Source organism: Amphiura filiformis, chromosome 19 (genome assembly GCF_039555335.1).
Source record: "Amphiura filiformis chromosome 19, Afil_fr2py, whole genome shotgun sequence".
Lineage (NCBI taxonomy): Eukaryota > Metazoa > Echinodermata > Ophiuroidea > Amphilepidida > Amphiuridae > Amphiura > Amphiura filiformis.
In genome coordinates, this window is record NC_092646.1 from 34,995,103 (window position 1) to 35,011,302 (window position 16,200).

Below are 16,200 nucleotides of genomic sequence, written 5' to 3' on the forward strand. Positions count from 1 at the left end.
CCCCATTAAAAGCTATTAAACCAAGATAACACTCATTGAAACAGCTCAACTGATTAAATCGGATCTTCTCTGGTTGTGCACAAGTGACTGTTTTCATGTGCGATATCGCAATAAAGCTGGTATTCATAGCTTCAGTTGGGTAACCGATTATAAAGGAAACGAAAGGAAACAATGTTATGTGTGGCTTTGTTCACGAAATCAGACAATGTCGTGCTTTTTGTAAACCAGCATTCTTGAAAATGAGCAACATAATGATTTTTGACTTAACACGGTTTAGAAATAATTTCTTCATATTTTTGGTGTTATCTGTCGTTTACATGTCCTTCCTAAAACACAAAAGTACGACCCTCTCCAAACACCTAAATTAGCTAAAAATTTAGGACATGTTACAAAACTTTATTTTCTAGAACCTATTTAGAATAATTTAAATGTAGCTTTTACCGGTTTTTTTGTGGCATCCTTCAGAAGTGAGCGGTCCGATACCAATATTTTCGGTCAAATCTCCATTCAAATAACACGGGGAGTTGGCTAGCTATGCCTTGCCCTCACTCATATTTTACAAAAGTACGACCATTTCTGAACATCTAACCTAGCTGTAATTTTAGGTCATGTTAGAGAAATATATTTGCTAGAAGTTTTGGAGAATAAATAAAATATTGGCTGGTTATTTTTCACACAGTGATGTTAACTAGGCAAGTGTCCATTCTCCCAACATACATCATTTGTAGGGTCACGCGTCAATGGTGAGAGCACTGTGTATTGTGTATAGGAAAACGGACAGTAACTGCAGTATGGAAAGAAGTTTCAATGCTAAAGTTACTGTACTTATACTTTACTAGATTTCGCGGTTCTCGGGTCGGGCGGTTGTCGTTATTTCTAATCCCCCCCCCCGTATACCCATATACCTGCCCTGACCTTTTAAACTACTATGAAATGCGTCTCTTAATGGCCCAAATGGATACAACTTAATCAACTCTGTTTTGTATCTGTGATGCTTTCTTCAGTCGGTAGTTCGGTAGGCCTACCCATAATCTGGAAACCCATCATTCGCCTCTTCCAAGCCCTGTCCTGCTACCACTTTGGAGGACATTGGTATCTTGACGTGGATATAGGCCGTTACTAAAGTAATGAAATCAATCGGGAGAAACGATACTCCGCGATAGCGCACCGCGAGCACGCGATAGTGCACCGCGAGAACGCGAACCGCGCGGACGCGAACGCGATAGCGCGCGGACGGACGGACGGACGGACACTCTGTAAATAGTATTAAGATTTACGTTTGTACCACGTTACAAAGGTCAATAATAAATTAAATGCTTTGCCCAGAAATCATATTGAAGAAAATGTTTTTTTGGCTTTTTTTTTTCAAAACTAAGATAATAAAGATTGAAGTTGATGCAACATGTCTAATTCTTCATACTTACTTCACCTCTCTCGATTGCATTTGTAATTGTGGTCAAATCCTCATCCTCGAGATAGAAAGAAATCTGGTCTTCCTGTAGCTGAATATCCTGAAGAAAACAAATAAAGAAATTAGGAATAAGTTCAAAGAATGACTGATTTCTGTGATTAATTTGTTGCCCGATTCCTTTGAGGAGTCATTTCTGGTATATGCTATGTAGTCCTTTGCAAGTGATCATCGGAATTACCCAAAATAGAATAATTAGCTTTTAAATCTACAGTCATTTACAAATCCAAAAAGAGTAGGATATATCAACACATGCAATTGAGTGTTCCTCTAGTTTTGGGTACTGATGAAAGTTAATCAAACAAAGAAATGAAGACACAGTGAAGAACTACTAGTATATAAATAGATAAATAAAAAAATACAATCAATCAGTCAATCAATCAATCAATCAATCAATCAATCAATCAATCAATCAATCAATCAATCAATCTTACCGCAGTACTTGATAAACAGAACTCATCAGCCCACCAGTTTTGAAGAAATCCAACCTTGACACCTCGTAAGTCATCCGGATTAATACGAGACGGGTTACCACGTCGAGTAAGCATAACGGGCACAGGAGCAGGGGAAATCGACCTAGTGAACATAACTGAGCGCGATCTGGCTGCCGAATGTGAAAAGGCTACGTACAATAGAAAAACGATAAATATGATAATATTTTTCAAAATGCAATTTGATATGTCTGATGTGCTCTCAGGTCTCACAAAAAAGACGTGAAAACGTCTCTATCCGAGCCCTAAATGCTTTATGCAAATTTTAACTTTCTAACAAATGGTACAGACAAAGGTATTGGTAATGATTTAAGTCAACAGCTTAGGCAGGCAAATAGGAAGCCACGTGATCAAAGCCAAAACCAAAATCAAAACTTATTATTTAAAACGTTCGATTGTCATAGATGCGCTAAGATAGCCTGCTAGTGGTTCATCCCAAATAAGACAAATAAGGCATTTACGTGAACCTGTAATTTATATACTGACAGTATATAATTTAGCTGAATGTATTTGAACGGGATTTCAACTTCGTCAATACTGGTGTTTTCTTCGTTTTTGGCCATATTTTTCTGAAAATACCATTTGATAATTTGAATGAATATCCTTCACTTTTAAGCAATTTATAAACAATTTGGATTTTTTTGTTACACTTGCGCTGGGATCACTGAATGGGACTTTAACTTTAATATTTGAACATTTGCTAAAAATATAGGCTTACTATCATAATTGAAACATACAGCGAGTTAAAATATAATATGATAAGGAGATTAGCGCTGTCTCCCGACATAATCCCTGTAGAGAATGGCGAGTCCATTCATGTTTATCACTTAAAGGTAGGTAGAGTATTTTGTCTTGAGTGTGACCAACAGCTCACTTAACCACACAAAAGATAGAAATGTTGCAGTAGTCGCTTACGGCTGTTTGATGTATATAGAATTGGCTTCATTATTAACTAAATGCAAACTATAGATGGCGCTATTTATCCAAAATCATATTTCTTTATTTGCAAGGGTTATGTGATTAATACCACCATTAAAACAGCTGGAATAGGTAGAACAAGCAACAAGGAAATTTTATAAACACATTTTATCAAACAATAAAAAGACATTATTTGTATTAAAGGCTTGAAAGGGTAATTTCCAGTAACTAAATAGCGCCACCAATTTTGGCATTAATACATACATTTTATATCTGAAAAAGCTTTGAAAAATACTATAAATGTGAATAATTTTGTAAAAGAGAGGAAATTAAAGTTGAGAACGACTCAAAAGCATCTGTATATATTAGCATGATATCACTTTTAGCTGTTTAAGGCCAGAGTAATGGAAGACGCATTCGTCCACGACCGAATTTGAGATTTTTTGATATTTATCAACACTAAGATGTATTCTTTCACTCGAAACTGATCAAATACAACTTGCCAATATTTATTCGTATTTTTGCTTGATTGATTTCACTCTTTTCAACTCTAAAAAGTCACATGGCTCAAGACAGCTTAGTAAATTGGCGGGAAATAATGAGTCAGAAATGCGAGAATGCGAAATATTGTGATTACGCGCGCGATTCGCGTCGCGTGACGCGGCGCAACTCTGCGCGTATATCCAACGCAGTCAAGGCGCATTCGGTATGTTGTTAACGCCAGCAAATGTGATGAAAACAAAACAAAAATTTGTAGTGAAAAAGCCACTTAGATTTTTTAATTATTTTGGATTTTGGCGCACTAAAACCAGACATTATAGATTCATTGGTGCAAAAGATGCATATTTAGACCATGCACCAGATACAGCTTTTACAAGCGTGAAAGTCTTACCGTTTTAAAATATACGGACGTTTTGTGCATTATTTTAACATTTTTTTACTAAAACGTCGATTTCTCAGAGTTCATTTTTGACAATATTGCACGATTTTTGTGACAAGATAACTCGAAAAATATGCAAGCAAAAGGTAAATTTTTGCACTATCGCTTAGAGCACATCAAAGTCTGGGGAAGGTTTTCTCATTTTTTCAAAATATTTGTTTTGAACAAAAATATACACCAAAAAATAAAATTTTAGCTTAATAGAGTGACAAAATTGCTTTTTCCACATGTTTTTTTTGCAATATTTCGAAAAATAAGACGAATTTCATAATAATAAAAAACCTTCCCTAAGTTCATGTCTCTTCTCCATGAAAAACTAACTAATTTTTTTTTACTCCGAACGGATTTTTTTTTTTTTTTTTTTACAAAAAAATTGGGGTAAAAAAGTGTATTTTTGTGATTTTCTCAAAAACTCGATATTTTTGAACAAATCTGACGTCACCATGGGATTCCTTGACTCATTTCCTTTCCAAAAATGTATAGTTTTATGAACTTTGGACATACAATTCAAAAATAATGATGCTCGAAAAGGTCCATGTTCTCTCCCATTACTCTGCCCTTAAGCCTAAAATTTTGTTATACATGATGTTTTGTTTTAAAAACTAATAAATGATCCCATCAAACAACCGTGAATTATGTCCTTGTATTGAGCAAATATTGATACACATGTCCCGGGTTTATAGTGACAAGACGCTGTTGGTTCAATAACCAATCAGACATACGTTCCCGTTGCAGAAGATCTGAGCAACAATTCAAATCGATAGATGTGAAGTTGCCGTAAAAGTTAGAGTAAAGTTTCAAACTTCATTTCTCTATTACTATTTTTGCTGTGTCGCCGACCCAGTGCTTGGCATGCAAGGGGTCTTGGGTTCGGATCCCACCCAGAGCAAATAACTTCTTTCTTTGTTTTCTCTCTTTATTCCTTCCTTCCTTCCCTTCCCGTCTCCAAAAAGCCCTTATGCCGTTAGGGTTAGGTTACCACTATTGAAACTCAATATATGCTTCCTTAACCCTAACCGCACCAGGTAGTACAAAATACTACTTGATATATCCGCTGTTCGTGCGTGCATCCCACGTGGTGTGATGACGCAATCGCCCTAAGTGATTCGCTGGCCAGCGAAGCCCAACACCCGTGGCTAAGTGTCGCCGACACAGTGCTTGGCATGCGAGGGGTCTCGGGTTCGAATCCCACCCAGAGCAAGCAGCTTCTTTCTTTGTTTTCTCTCTTTATTCCTTCCTTCTTTCCCTTCCCGTCACCAAAAAGCCCTTAGGCCGTTAGGGTTAACGGAGATTGCAGTATAATGCCAAGAATACGAATTTTTCCAATTAAGTATCCTTTATACGTTTTGTATACGCATGGCAACAAAACAACCATTACGTTTTGTTACCTGGAGAGTTGTGATCATGTCTCACCTCCATTTTCAACCAAATCGACGGTAATAACTCTTGTATTGAAGGATCAACATTTATCCACAAATAACCTCAGGTAAAACTCACTTCCTGGGAGCCAAATACCACACAAGGTTATTTTAATGTAACACATTGATCCATTTGTGTTATGTACTGCCTCTAGCTATAATGACATCTTTGTGATCTGGTCAACTCATTGACAGATAGAATCTCAGGAGGGAATTCAATTTTTGATCAATTCTTTCCAGGTAGTGAAACGTAAGGGACCGATCGTTATTTACGGCAGGGGGGGGAATGGGTGTTTTGGCAAAAATATCGACAAAAATTTCGCGTTCCCCCCTCGCGTCCGCTCAAAATTTTCGCGTTCCCCCTTGTTTTCCCAATTTTCTCCATTTAAAATTTAACAATCCCCCCTCCTGGTTCAACTAAAAATTTCAGGTTCCCCCCTCAAGACCACAAAAAATTTCTTGTACCTCCCCAAATTTACCCATTCCCCCCCCTGCCATAAATAACGATCGCTCCCTAATGCGTAAATTTTATAACAGATAAACGATACTTACTCATGCATACATCAACCCACTTCCCCATCAAAGCCACTTGTGGATGATTATTGCTGAAACAATCGCTAAATTCACCAGTCATGATCGCACAATTCTTCCCTGCAATCTTGCATACTGAAATTAAAGACATTATAATGACTTAAGGTGGTACTACACACCTTGATAGATTTATGACTATTTTTGCATTTTTCTCAAAAAATAATAACACACTGGTAAAAAAGTTATGTATATTATAGTGGCAGTGAAGTAATTCAATTCCTTGCCCCTATTAATATACATAATTTTTGTTTTTTGGCACTCGCTGGAGATGGAGTACCGACAGCTCAGCCCTCTAAAAGGACTTCTCTTAGGGAAATGATGTAACATTCTACTCATGATGTTTGCCTACCTAGATGGGTATTGCTTTGGCAATGATGCTAAACAATTTTATCCATATTTCCCTATAGGTAGTTTCAAATTACTCTTGTCTTGTCATAGGCGTTTGTCATGTTTTTAAATAACCCCCAGGTGGAAAAAGGATGTAACTTGTAAAGACAAAAAGAGGAAGATACAGCCTTATTGCCAGTTAACCAACCTATGGCAAAATACACTTATAGTTTGATCAGCTCGTAATAGGCGGGAAATATTAGGTTTTTACCACTACGCCGAAAAGTAGACCCACGTTAAGAGTGTTATTTGTTGACCTGTCTGGTCCATACTTTGTGTGTTCAAGAAAGTAGACAAAGTATAGGACTTGAATTCATAATTCGTGATGCTTGTGACGAGATGTCACGAGCAAATTCTCAAAATAAAATGTTTTGATATTAATCCGCGATGTAATAAGGGCCGCCGATTACGAGCTGATCAAAGAATAATATCGCTGTATGCTACAACCCTTTTCCACGTGAGTCAAATCGAAATATTGACCTCAACATGGCAAAATGAAGTAAATTGATACTGATATAAATAGAAGGTACAACCATTTACCAATTTATTTACCTTCATTGACGACGTCCACTTGATATCCTGCCAACTGATTTGTAACTGCGTTTCTACAAAGTAAGAAATAAATGGTGTTGCATCATCAAAGAAATAAATGGTGTTGCATCATCAAAGAAATAAATGGTGTTGCATCATCAAAGAAATAAATGGTGTTGCATCATCAAAGTAAGACAGACAACGAAATATTATGCAATGGAAGCTACTAACAGAATAAAGGGAAGCTGTAAAACAGAATGTGGAATGAGTAATAATCTTTTTTATATGAATTATGGGGATGAAAAATGTTATTGTTAATGTTATAACATGTCAAACACATAATACTTGCTTTAAGGCAACGCGATCTTTTGTTGGTCGAAGCAACCAAAGAAATCAGTTTTCATTGTCTAAATCAATATATTATTGAAAACTAACACAATGTTTCCAAACGTTCATTCTACAAATCATATACTTTGAAAACTTGCTTGATTTGCTTCTGCCCTCTTTACAACATAACTCAAGAACCACAGGACCTACAAAAGTATATCTGTGATATTTGAATTCTTTTACATGCTCGCTATGAAATGATCAATGCAAGTTTTGCCAAAGCTCCCTATCATTCGCAAGATGCTGTGAACTACCAAATCGCAACAGTTTAAATTAGTTGTTAACCTTTTATATGGTACATTTGTTCCATCTTAATAGCTCTTAACAGTACAAATATAGACAAGGTGGTACTGTTATTTTACTATTCTATTACCTCTACGACCCATTATTTAAAAGAGTGTGATTTATTGCAATATGTCACGTGAAAGACCTTATTAAATTACAACGAAATGGCCAGTTTATTCTTCTCGCACAACAGCACACAAGTGCGATGTTGTCTAAACATAGACAGTATCCCTGTCTATGGTCTAAGCGAATCAGCAGTAAAAACGTTCTCGGGGGGGGGCATGGGAGTTTGGGTCAGGCAGAATTTTTTTTTTCGCCACCGAAGGCGGCGGAATTTTTTTTTTTCGCCTCCGAAGGCAGCAAAAAAATTTTTTTAATACAATTTTTATACAAAGTTGGGGGATTTTTTTTTCGTCTCACTAGTGGGCCAAGTTTTTTTTCTCCAAAAAACTCCCATGCCCCCCTGGAAATCTAATGGTGCGCCCCTAATAATGCAACACCATTTATTTCTTGTATCAAGGTTTAAGTTGAGAACAACATCTCATATTTTGTCTGTATTGTAAAGTGACTTACGAGTAAATCTGTCGAATAGGAGTGTCGAAGAGCATCATGAAATTCCAGATTTGTGGATCATAGTGCAAGTTGCTGGAGCCAATGTCTCCTGTAAGATATAAAAAGCAAAACAAAGGTGTCACAATCACAAGTTAAAAAGGTGAAATCAAAACGGAAATTCTGTAGACCCACACGATGTGCCTTACAGAGGTGGGAAATATCTTTCTTCAGCAAACTTTATTAGTTTGAAGCGCTAAAAAATTGAATTCCGAAAAAAGCTCGCGGGCGAACTTAAAGCCTATAAAAAAAAATATCACACTAAACCGTAAACGACACAATTTCATGCCTAATACGATCACCAGTATCTTTTTAAATGTATATCCTATCACTATGTTTTTACTGACATTTCTGAAGAAAAAAATTATTGCTTTATATTTGACCAAGAACATTAATTTCATAGCAAAAAGGTGTATCTCTAAATTGCGCTGATTTTAAAATGTCTCGATCGACTTTTAGCGCGGCTATGCATAACAAAAGAACTGGTGCCCACCGTTCTGTCTGTATACTGTATGTGACGTTTATCATATTCTGTGAAGGAAACCGAAGGAGTTGAGAGCCATACTCCAAATTGCAACAAGATCAATCCTTCATGAATGTTAATCATAGTGAGGTCTTCTGGCCATTCACTGTATACTATTATTGCATTTTCTAAGTGTGCACCGTATATGGTCAATTCCAGCGAAAGCGGGACAAAATTCTCTCTATGTTAACTTTCCACTTTAAAATGGCATTAATAAAGGAAATCACGTTATTGATGGAGCATATCATGTCACGTCCAATGTGCTCTCTTTGTGCATATAGGCCTTTACTAGCAAGTCATACCAGGGGACAAGTTATGATAGCTTAAATGAATTGGCGTTACCCACGAATTCAAAGATAAAGCACCATATATGTAATTGAATGTCCTTCAATCAAAATGAAATTATTACCGTTAGAAAGACGTTTGCATGATCTCTCATCATATGTAAAACGATTGAATTCCACCAAAGTTTGTGGACTCTTGAGGCCATTAAGTCAATTTGGCTAATAATTTTGTTACCCGCGTATCAAAAATTAAATGATCGTTCTGAAAAATGTTAAGTGAATATGCCATACATGACTATATCATGAAACGAAGTTTCGTTCTATAATTCTGAGGTCCAAGTGATTATTTTATGCAAATACGTTTTACCCATAAAATTCCATAAAATCAAATTTGACGTTACCCACGTATCAACTGTTACCCACGAGTCCAGCAAATATAATTGCCATAACTTAAAATAACATTTAATGACTTTGGACACTGAATTTAGTTTGACAAGCGCTTAAAATTGTAAATCGTAAAAATACGTTCACCGCTTTAAAAAATAATCTACGACGGTTTTAACTTTTGTTACCCACGAATCCCGAATAGATGCTAACCTTGAAAAATAAGGAGATTGTTTATTTTAAGTTTAAATCAGCACATATTCAAGCCATGGGTATGCTATAATTTTGACAGTACTTACAGTTTATACACCTAAGAAACGCAAACCCCAAACGGTACTATAGTACTTATAGCTTTACCCACGAATTCGGCGTTACCCACGAATCCAACGATTTACTCGTAAATTATATGTTTCTTATGCATCTTAACATTTTGAAAACATGCGAAATAGGTTCCAAAACAGTCTTGTTTAATAGCGTCCTCTTGAAGGTATACTGAAGCTGCAACATGAAGTTTTGATTGATTATCCTAAATTACCATTTTTTGGATAAATGTAATTGGTTAGAGAAACGGGAATCATTGAAACACAATGGAGGAATAACCGCATGGTGGTTTCCAACCTTCTGTAATATTTTCTATTTTGCCGCTTACCAATACATACCTTCAAATATGTGTTACCCACGAACATTTTGGTTACCCACGAATCCCTACTTAAATTATAGTTAACAATGTATTGATAGTGTTTTAGTTCATAGGAACTGTCAAACACGAGTTAATAGAATATTGCTGCATGAAAATATGGAATGATTTTACTAAAATAATAATATAAAACTGTTTGCTCTGTCTATTTGAATTTGGCAACTTCATTATTCTCAAAATTGTTATACCCAAAATGCCATAATGATCCATTCTAAATATTCCATGTTGTCTGTATTTTGATTAAAATTCATTTTAGTGCCATTGCAGCCTGAATTATTGACATACGGAAAAGTATTTTTTATTTTTATTAAAAAAAAATAATAGGAATTGCTATTTTCCAGACGCTGTTACCCACGAATCCATCCGAGATCCTCATCCTGCGACGAGATACAAAATCTAACTTTATATTCATATGAAGCATTTATTCTAATCTTTCGAAATAATACAGTAATGTTAAATGACAGCCACTTTGGAAAGAGTTCGAAGAATTGACACAATCTTAACTGTACACCTGGTTCTTTCTTAAAATTTGTAATAACCAAAATATTTCTTTGTAGATATATGTAATAAAATTCTATTTTACGTTCAAAGTCTTCACCGATTTCTAGTGTATATGAGTCACACATAAAATATTGAAAGATATTAAAGAAAGTGAAATTTTATGGCGTACAACAGGTGAAAAATGCTTGAATTCGTGGGTAACATGCATATGCGCATTTAACACTTTATTTGGTCTAGCAAGAAAAGTTATTTTTCAATCCGATGGCACTTCCACCTGATGATTCACTAGACATGATCGTCTCATTTGATAAGTCTAGAATTGAAAAGGAAAACATTTTCAAAATGGCCCCCAGAGAGAATTTTGGCCCGCTTTGGCTGGAATTGACCATATACGCAACATAATTATATACGATTCGAGATAATATTTTCCACAATCTTGCGCAAAAATGTTGGGAAAATATTTATTTCGCGCATCTCTGCTCCTCATACTCAAGCTTGAATGCTGAAAAATAGTGGAAGGTGATTGCGCTTAATGTCTGTTCTAATTTTCTTCTCTTTTTTGGGGGATAGGGTTAGTAAATAAGTCCATAACATGAGCTACGAAACATATTAATTTGATCTCTAAAACATCAAGCGTCCCAACGATTTTTGCACACAATTTGCGGATGCCAGTGATGTCTTCTACATACAATCATAGAAATAATTGTTCGAACACTTTTTATTGCAAATAGTCACCCTCCTACCCCGTACAATGTTGGCATGCCCAATATGCTCATCTTCACCTGTTCCAACATATCTTCTCCCAACATTGTTTGTTGGGAAAAGGGGAGGGGTATGCGTTGAACATTGAGACAACACTATCATAATTCTTAGTTTCCAGTGACTCATATAGCGTGCGCGCAATGCTAAGAAGAACATGGGAATTACAATGGGTGTTCGAACACATTATTTCCTGGATTGTAGACTCGTCCCTATGTCAAATAGCAAAATACAGGTTTCGCTCGTCCCACATCAATAATGTGGATTTAAACTCCGGTATATAAATCTTGTTGCACTTGCAATGGAAACTTTTCGTAATGATATAGCGGCGTGACATCTACTTTTATGAAATTCTATAAAGCATCTCCAATTTTAGGTGAAACAAAATAATGACCAAATAACTTGGCACGGGAAGTTTTTTTTCTCTTCACTTAAGATAAGTATCTCATCACCCACAATGCGACTCACCTTCGTCTTCGGCCGGGCATTGGGTATTTACAGCCCCAAGAGTTACCACAAACAGAAACGCAACAGCTAACATCATGTTTTCTTCAGTCCTTAGCTTTTCCTTAAGGAAATTAACGCAAGGGCGTATATCCAGTAATGGCGAGTTCAATTCAGCACCGACTGATTGTCTTTAGCCATTACCCTGCCCAATTCGTTACGGTTCCCCTCATACACACGTCTGCTGTACACTGAATTCATAATTTTGATTGGCCGATTTAGAAGTTCAAAGTTCAATAGGGCGTGAATGAAGTGTTTTCTAAACTCAAACTTACCACTTTATTCAAATAAGGTGAAGGAAAAAAAATAAAGCCAGGCTCATTAGCTACCAATGGTTTAAACCCACATACCGTTATGAAGAAACAATAATATCTATTTAGAAATCTTAAAAACCCGTGATTGATTCAGAATCGTATTTTGCTTGAAAACAGGTATGCATAATAACGTTGACACTTAATGAAGAAATAATAATCTTTTGAAAACTATTCAGGTTTTATTAACTTGAATTTGTCATAATTTTCACGGTTGATCAGCGTACAGTAATATTATTGTTGAAATAGTATTTGTGAATAAACTATTTTGGTCAAGTACTTCAAAAAGACCGAACCGACATTGTGATTCATTTTCTGGCTGTGTTCTGCTTACAGTAAATAGATGTTTAAAAATCAGAAATCCTGAATTTCTTCATTTTAGAAATTTCCTTGATTTTTCCTTCATTTAATTGGATTTCCAAGCCTTTTCATTGGAATTCCAGTCGTTTTCATAAAGCAGACTTGGAAATCCTGGCATTTCTTTCATTTAAAAGTCACTCCTCTATGGTTTGCATTTATTTTCTGGAAGAGCCCATATTTGATATTTAAACATGTTAAATGCCGTATTTTTTTCCCCACCACTTTTGCATCAATTCTTTTGACACAACATTTACATTAAGTTTTTGTAATTTATTAAAGATATCTAGTTTAGTGTTTATGTGCTTACACTATTATAATTTCAAAGTAGAGTTACTCATTTTGCGGTGACCATTCTAGTACCATTGTGGCTTGTAATAATCTGTAAATAACTACGCAACATTAAGATAAAACATTACTTTGAAAATATAATAATCGCATAATATCTTTTCATTTATCAACAAGAGATTGGAATGGATTTCCTTTAGAATTTTTTTTTGCAAGCTAAATAGGGCTACTGTAAGGAAAGTGTGTTTTCTTGCACAAAGTGTCATATATATGGATTTATCTTTAAATCAGGACAACGCCGATAGATTTTTTTATCAGACATGCGATCTTGATCCCTAGCTCTCGCCAACGTTACTGACATGGTCAATATACGTATATGTTATCACAAGATGACTAGAAGAAATCCAAACTATATAATATATATTGTTTAGTTAACCTGAGGACAAAAATGAATTGTTCTCATAGAATTTGATGGACTGTGATTTAAAATAATATGAGTCCAATGACCGAGGATGCAGGTGTTAAACATGGTTACGTGAAAGAAAAATCTTATTTTGTATAAATCAGTGACCGGAAAAAAGCTGTTATAGTTTTTGAAGAAAAATTATTTTGGCACTTTCTTCGATCAAAACTGTTTTGTCCTATCTCACACCATCAGGTGTTTTTCGTTGGGTTGAAATTTGGACGTAATGTGGGTTTGAAGTAAATGGTAAACTTATGATGAAAAGGAACGAAAGAATAAAAACCTTTTTGATTAGAAGAACTATAATTCATATTTATGATTGAAACTGATAAGATCAATTGCTCTAAGATATGCTTGTTTCTTTGAAGACTTACATTTACCCGTAAAAATAATTATTAATTAAAAGTCACTCTTCTATAGGGGGTTTGCATTTATTTTCTGGAAGAGCCCATATTTGATATTTAAACATGTTAAATGCCTTATTTTTTTCCCCACCCCTTTTGCATCATTCTTTTGACACAACATTTACATTAAGTTTTTGTAATTTATTAAAGATATCTAGTTTAGTGTTTATGTGCTTACAATATTATAATTTCAATTAATGTAGAGTTACTCATTTTGCAGTGACCATTCAAGTACCATTGTGGCTTGTAATCAGTAAATAACTACGCAACATTAAATTAAGATAAAACATTACTTTGAAAATATAATAATCATATAATATCTTTAAGTTCCATTTATTAACGAGAGATTGGAATGGATTTCCTTCAGAAAAAATATTGGCAAGCTAAATAGGGCTACTGTAAGGAAGAATATGTTTTCTTGCACAAAGTGTCATATATATGGATTTGTCTTCAAATCAGGACAACGCCGATAGATTTTTTTTATCAAACATGCGATCTTGATCCTAGCTTTGGCCAACGTTACTGACATGGTCAATATACGTATATGTTATCACAAGATGACTAGAAGAAATCCAAACTATATAATACATATTGTTTAGTTAACCTGAGGACAAAAATGAATTGTTCTCATAGAATTTGACGGACCGTGATTTAAAATAATTTGAGTCCAATGACCGAGAATGCAGGTGTTAACATGGTTGCGTGAAAGAAAAATCTTATTTTTATAAATCAGTGACCGGAGATATGCTGTTATCGTTTTGAAGAAAAATTATTTTGGCACTTTCTTCGATCACAAACTGTTTTGTCCTGTCTTGGGTTGAAATTTGGGCGTAATGTGGGTTTAAGTATTGAAACTGATAAGATCAACCGCTTTCAGATATGCTTGTTTCTTTGAAGATTTACATTTATCCGAAAAAATAATTATTAGAAGTTAATATCACGAATTTTGTCCGTAGTTGTTTGAATTTATCATCATCTGCTTTTTATGGTTTGCCTTCGTTAATTATCGTAAAGGAAAACTTTATAATCACAGTAATAAATTAGTTAAAATTAGTTTAAAACGTTAGACAACGGCATAGCAGCACAATTTCATATTTTGAATATTTTTAAACTTCATAAATTATTTAATACTATCGTAAATATTATAACCTTATTTCACCGACAAAAAATAGACAAATAATCACAAAGTACCACAAGTAGCAATAGATGAACTGGCAGGAACGTTTTCAAAGGAATTTATTAATCTGCTATATATATTCACACAAATCGATGAATGCTATTGATTATGAAAACATAAATCAGATACTTTATAGGGCTAAGATTTATCATAAGACCAATATAGCAGAAAAAGGATAATTGTATCATTAAACTTGCAAAAAAAATCAGTTAACACATTTTTTGTCATAATTGAGCACATCACAAATGAAAAGTACAACCCACTAAAAACAAAAACAAAAACAACAACAAAAAAAACACACAAAAAAACCCAAAAACCAACAACCGAAAGTGTCATTTGTGTGTTTGTTTATTCTTGAATATACTAGGCCATTTTTCATTATTAGGGTATTCATGATATCGATGGTTACTTAGGTTTTGTCTTTGTGCTGTTTTATTATTATTGTTTTATTATTTATTATTCTTTATTATTATTATTATTATTATTATTATTATTATTATTATTATTATTATTATTATTATTATTATTATTATTATTATTATTATTATTATTATTATCCTAAAGGGGAAATAAAAAACATATTCCCGGTAAGATTTTCGTGTGAACACCATATAATGTTAATATTATTGAAATAAGTAAAACCTTACCTCCTTTTCCACATGCTGTTCCAGATCCACTAGATCCACCACCAATTACAACAGGTGGACTCGGTGCATACTGGTATCCGCCAAAATCCGATCGTTCCATGACAATATTTATAGGTTTATCATCTCCCTTGTGATTGTTATAATTCAATACTGCCATTACCATTCCAGCCGCAGCTACAATCCCGACAATAAGAACCAGAATACTTAGGAGGACAAATACATGACTTCCTTTATCGGCATGTCCCCTTCCTTCCCCCATCTTGATGAGCAAGTAAGGACTATATCCTTGCAACCGATTCCGAACTTGCTACTTACTCCGTCACGCATAGAAGAACGTGGATAGTTTGGAATTGGACTAGAGAGTGCCATGAACGGATTGACCGTAATTGGCTACGTCATAACGCCCAAATGCATTTTAGTTTTTTTAAGTTTAAGATAGTGGTGGTGGTGGTGGTGGTGGTGGTGTTGCTGTTGGTGGGTGGTGGTGGTGGGTGGTGGTGGTGGTGTTGGTGGTGGTGGTGGTGGTGGTGGTGGGTGGTGGTGGTGGTGTTGGTGGTGGTGGTGTTGATGGTGGTGCAAGTTAAATATCAGAATACCGTGGCACCAGTCCCATGGATTTCCTGTACTCAATTCGTTTTTCGTTGTTTCAATGTATTTAGTTTTAATTGATCTTGCATAAGAACATTTAATTATTGTGTTCGATTATGATTTGATCGAATGCCCTGCAAACACGAAACTGTTTTTAGAACAAGTTATATTTTGGGTTTTGAAAACGTTTTAAACAAGTTATATTTTGGGTTTTGGTTTAAGTAAAAACGTTTTAATGACATTAAATGTCGGGTTATATAAAGGTCATGCAAATGTTTTTAAACGTTT

General features: G+C 34.9%; 1 protein-coding gene across 1 annotated transcript; it reads right to left on the bottom strand.

The window, feature by feature from the left end:
• Window positions 1-1,406: 1,406 nt before the first annotated feature.
• On the bottom strand, window positions 1,407-15,583 carry LOC140140527 (uncharacterized). Its single transcript, XM_072162286.1, has 6 exons — window positions 15,325-15,583; window positions 7,990-8,077; window positions 6,766-6,818; window positions 5,788-5,901; window positions 1,903-2,090; window positions 1,407-1,511 (listed from the first exon to the last, which is right to left on the bottom strand). The coding sequence occupies exons 1-6, from the start codon at window positions 15,581-15,583 to the stop codon at window positions 1,407-1,409; spliced, it is 807 nt and encodes a 268-aa protein (XP_072018387.1).
• Between the last annotated feature and the right edge of the window lie 617 nt (window positions 15,584-16,200).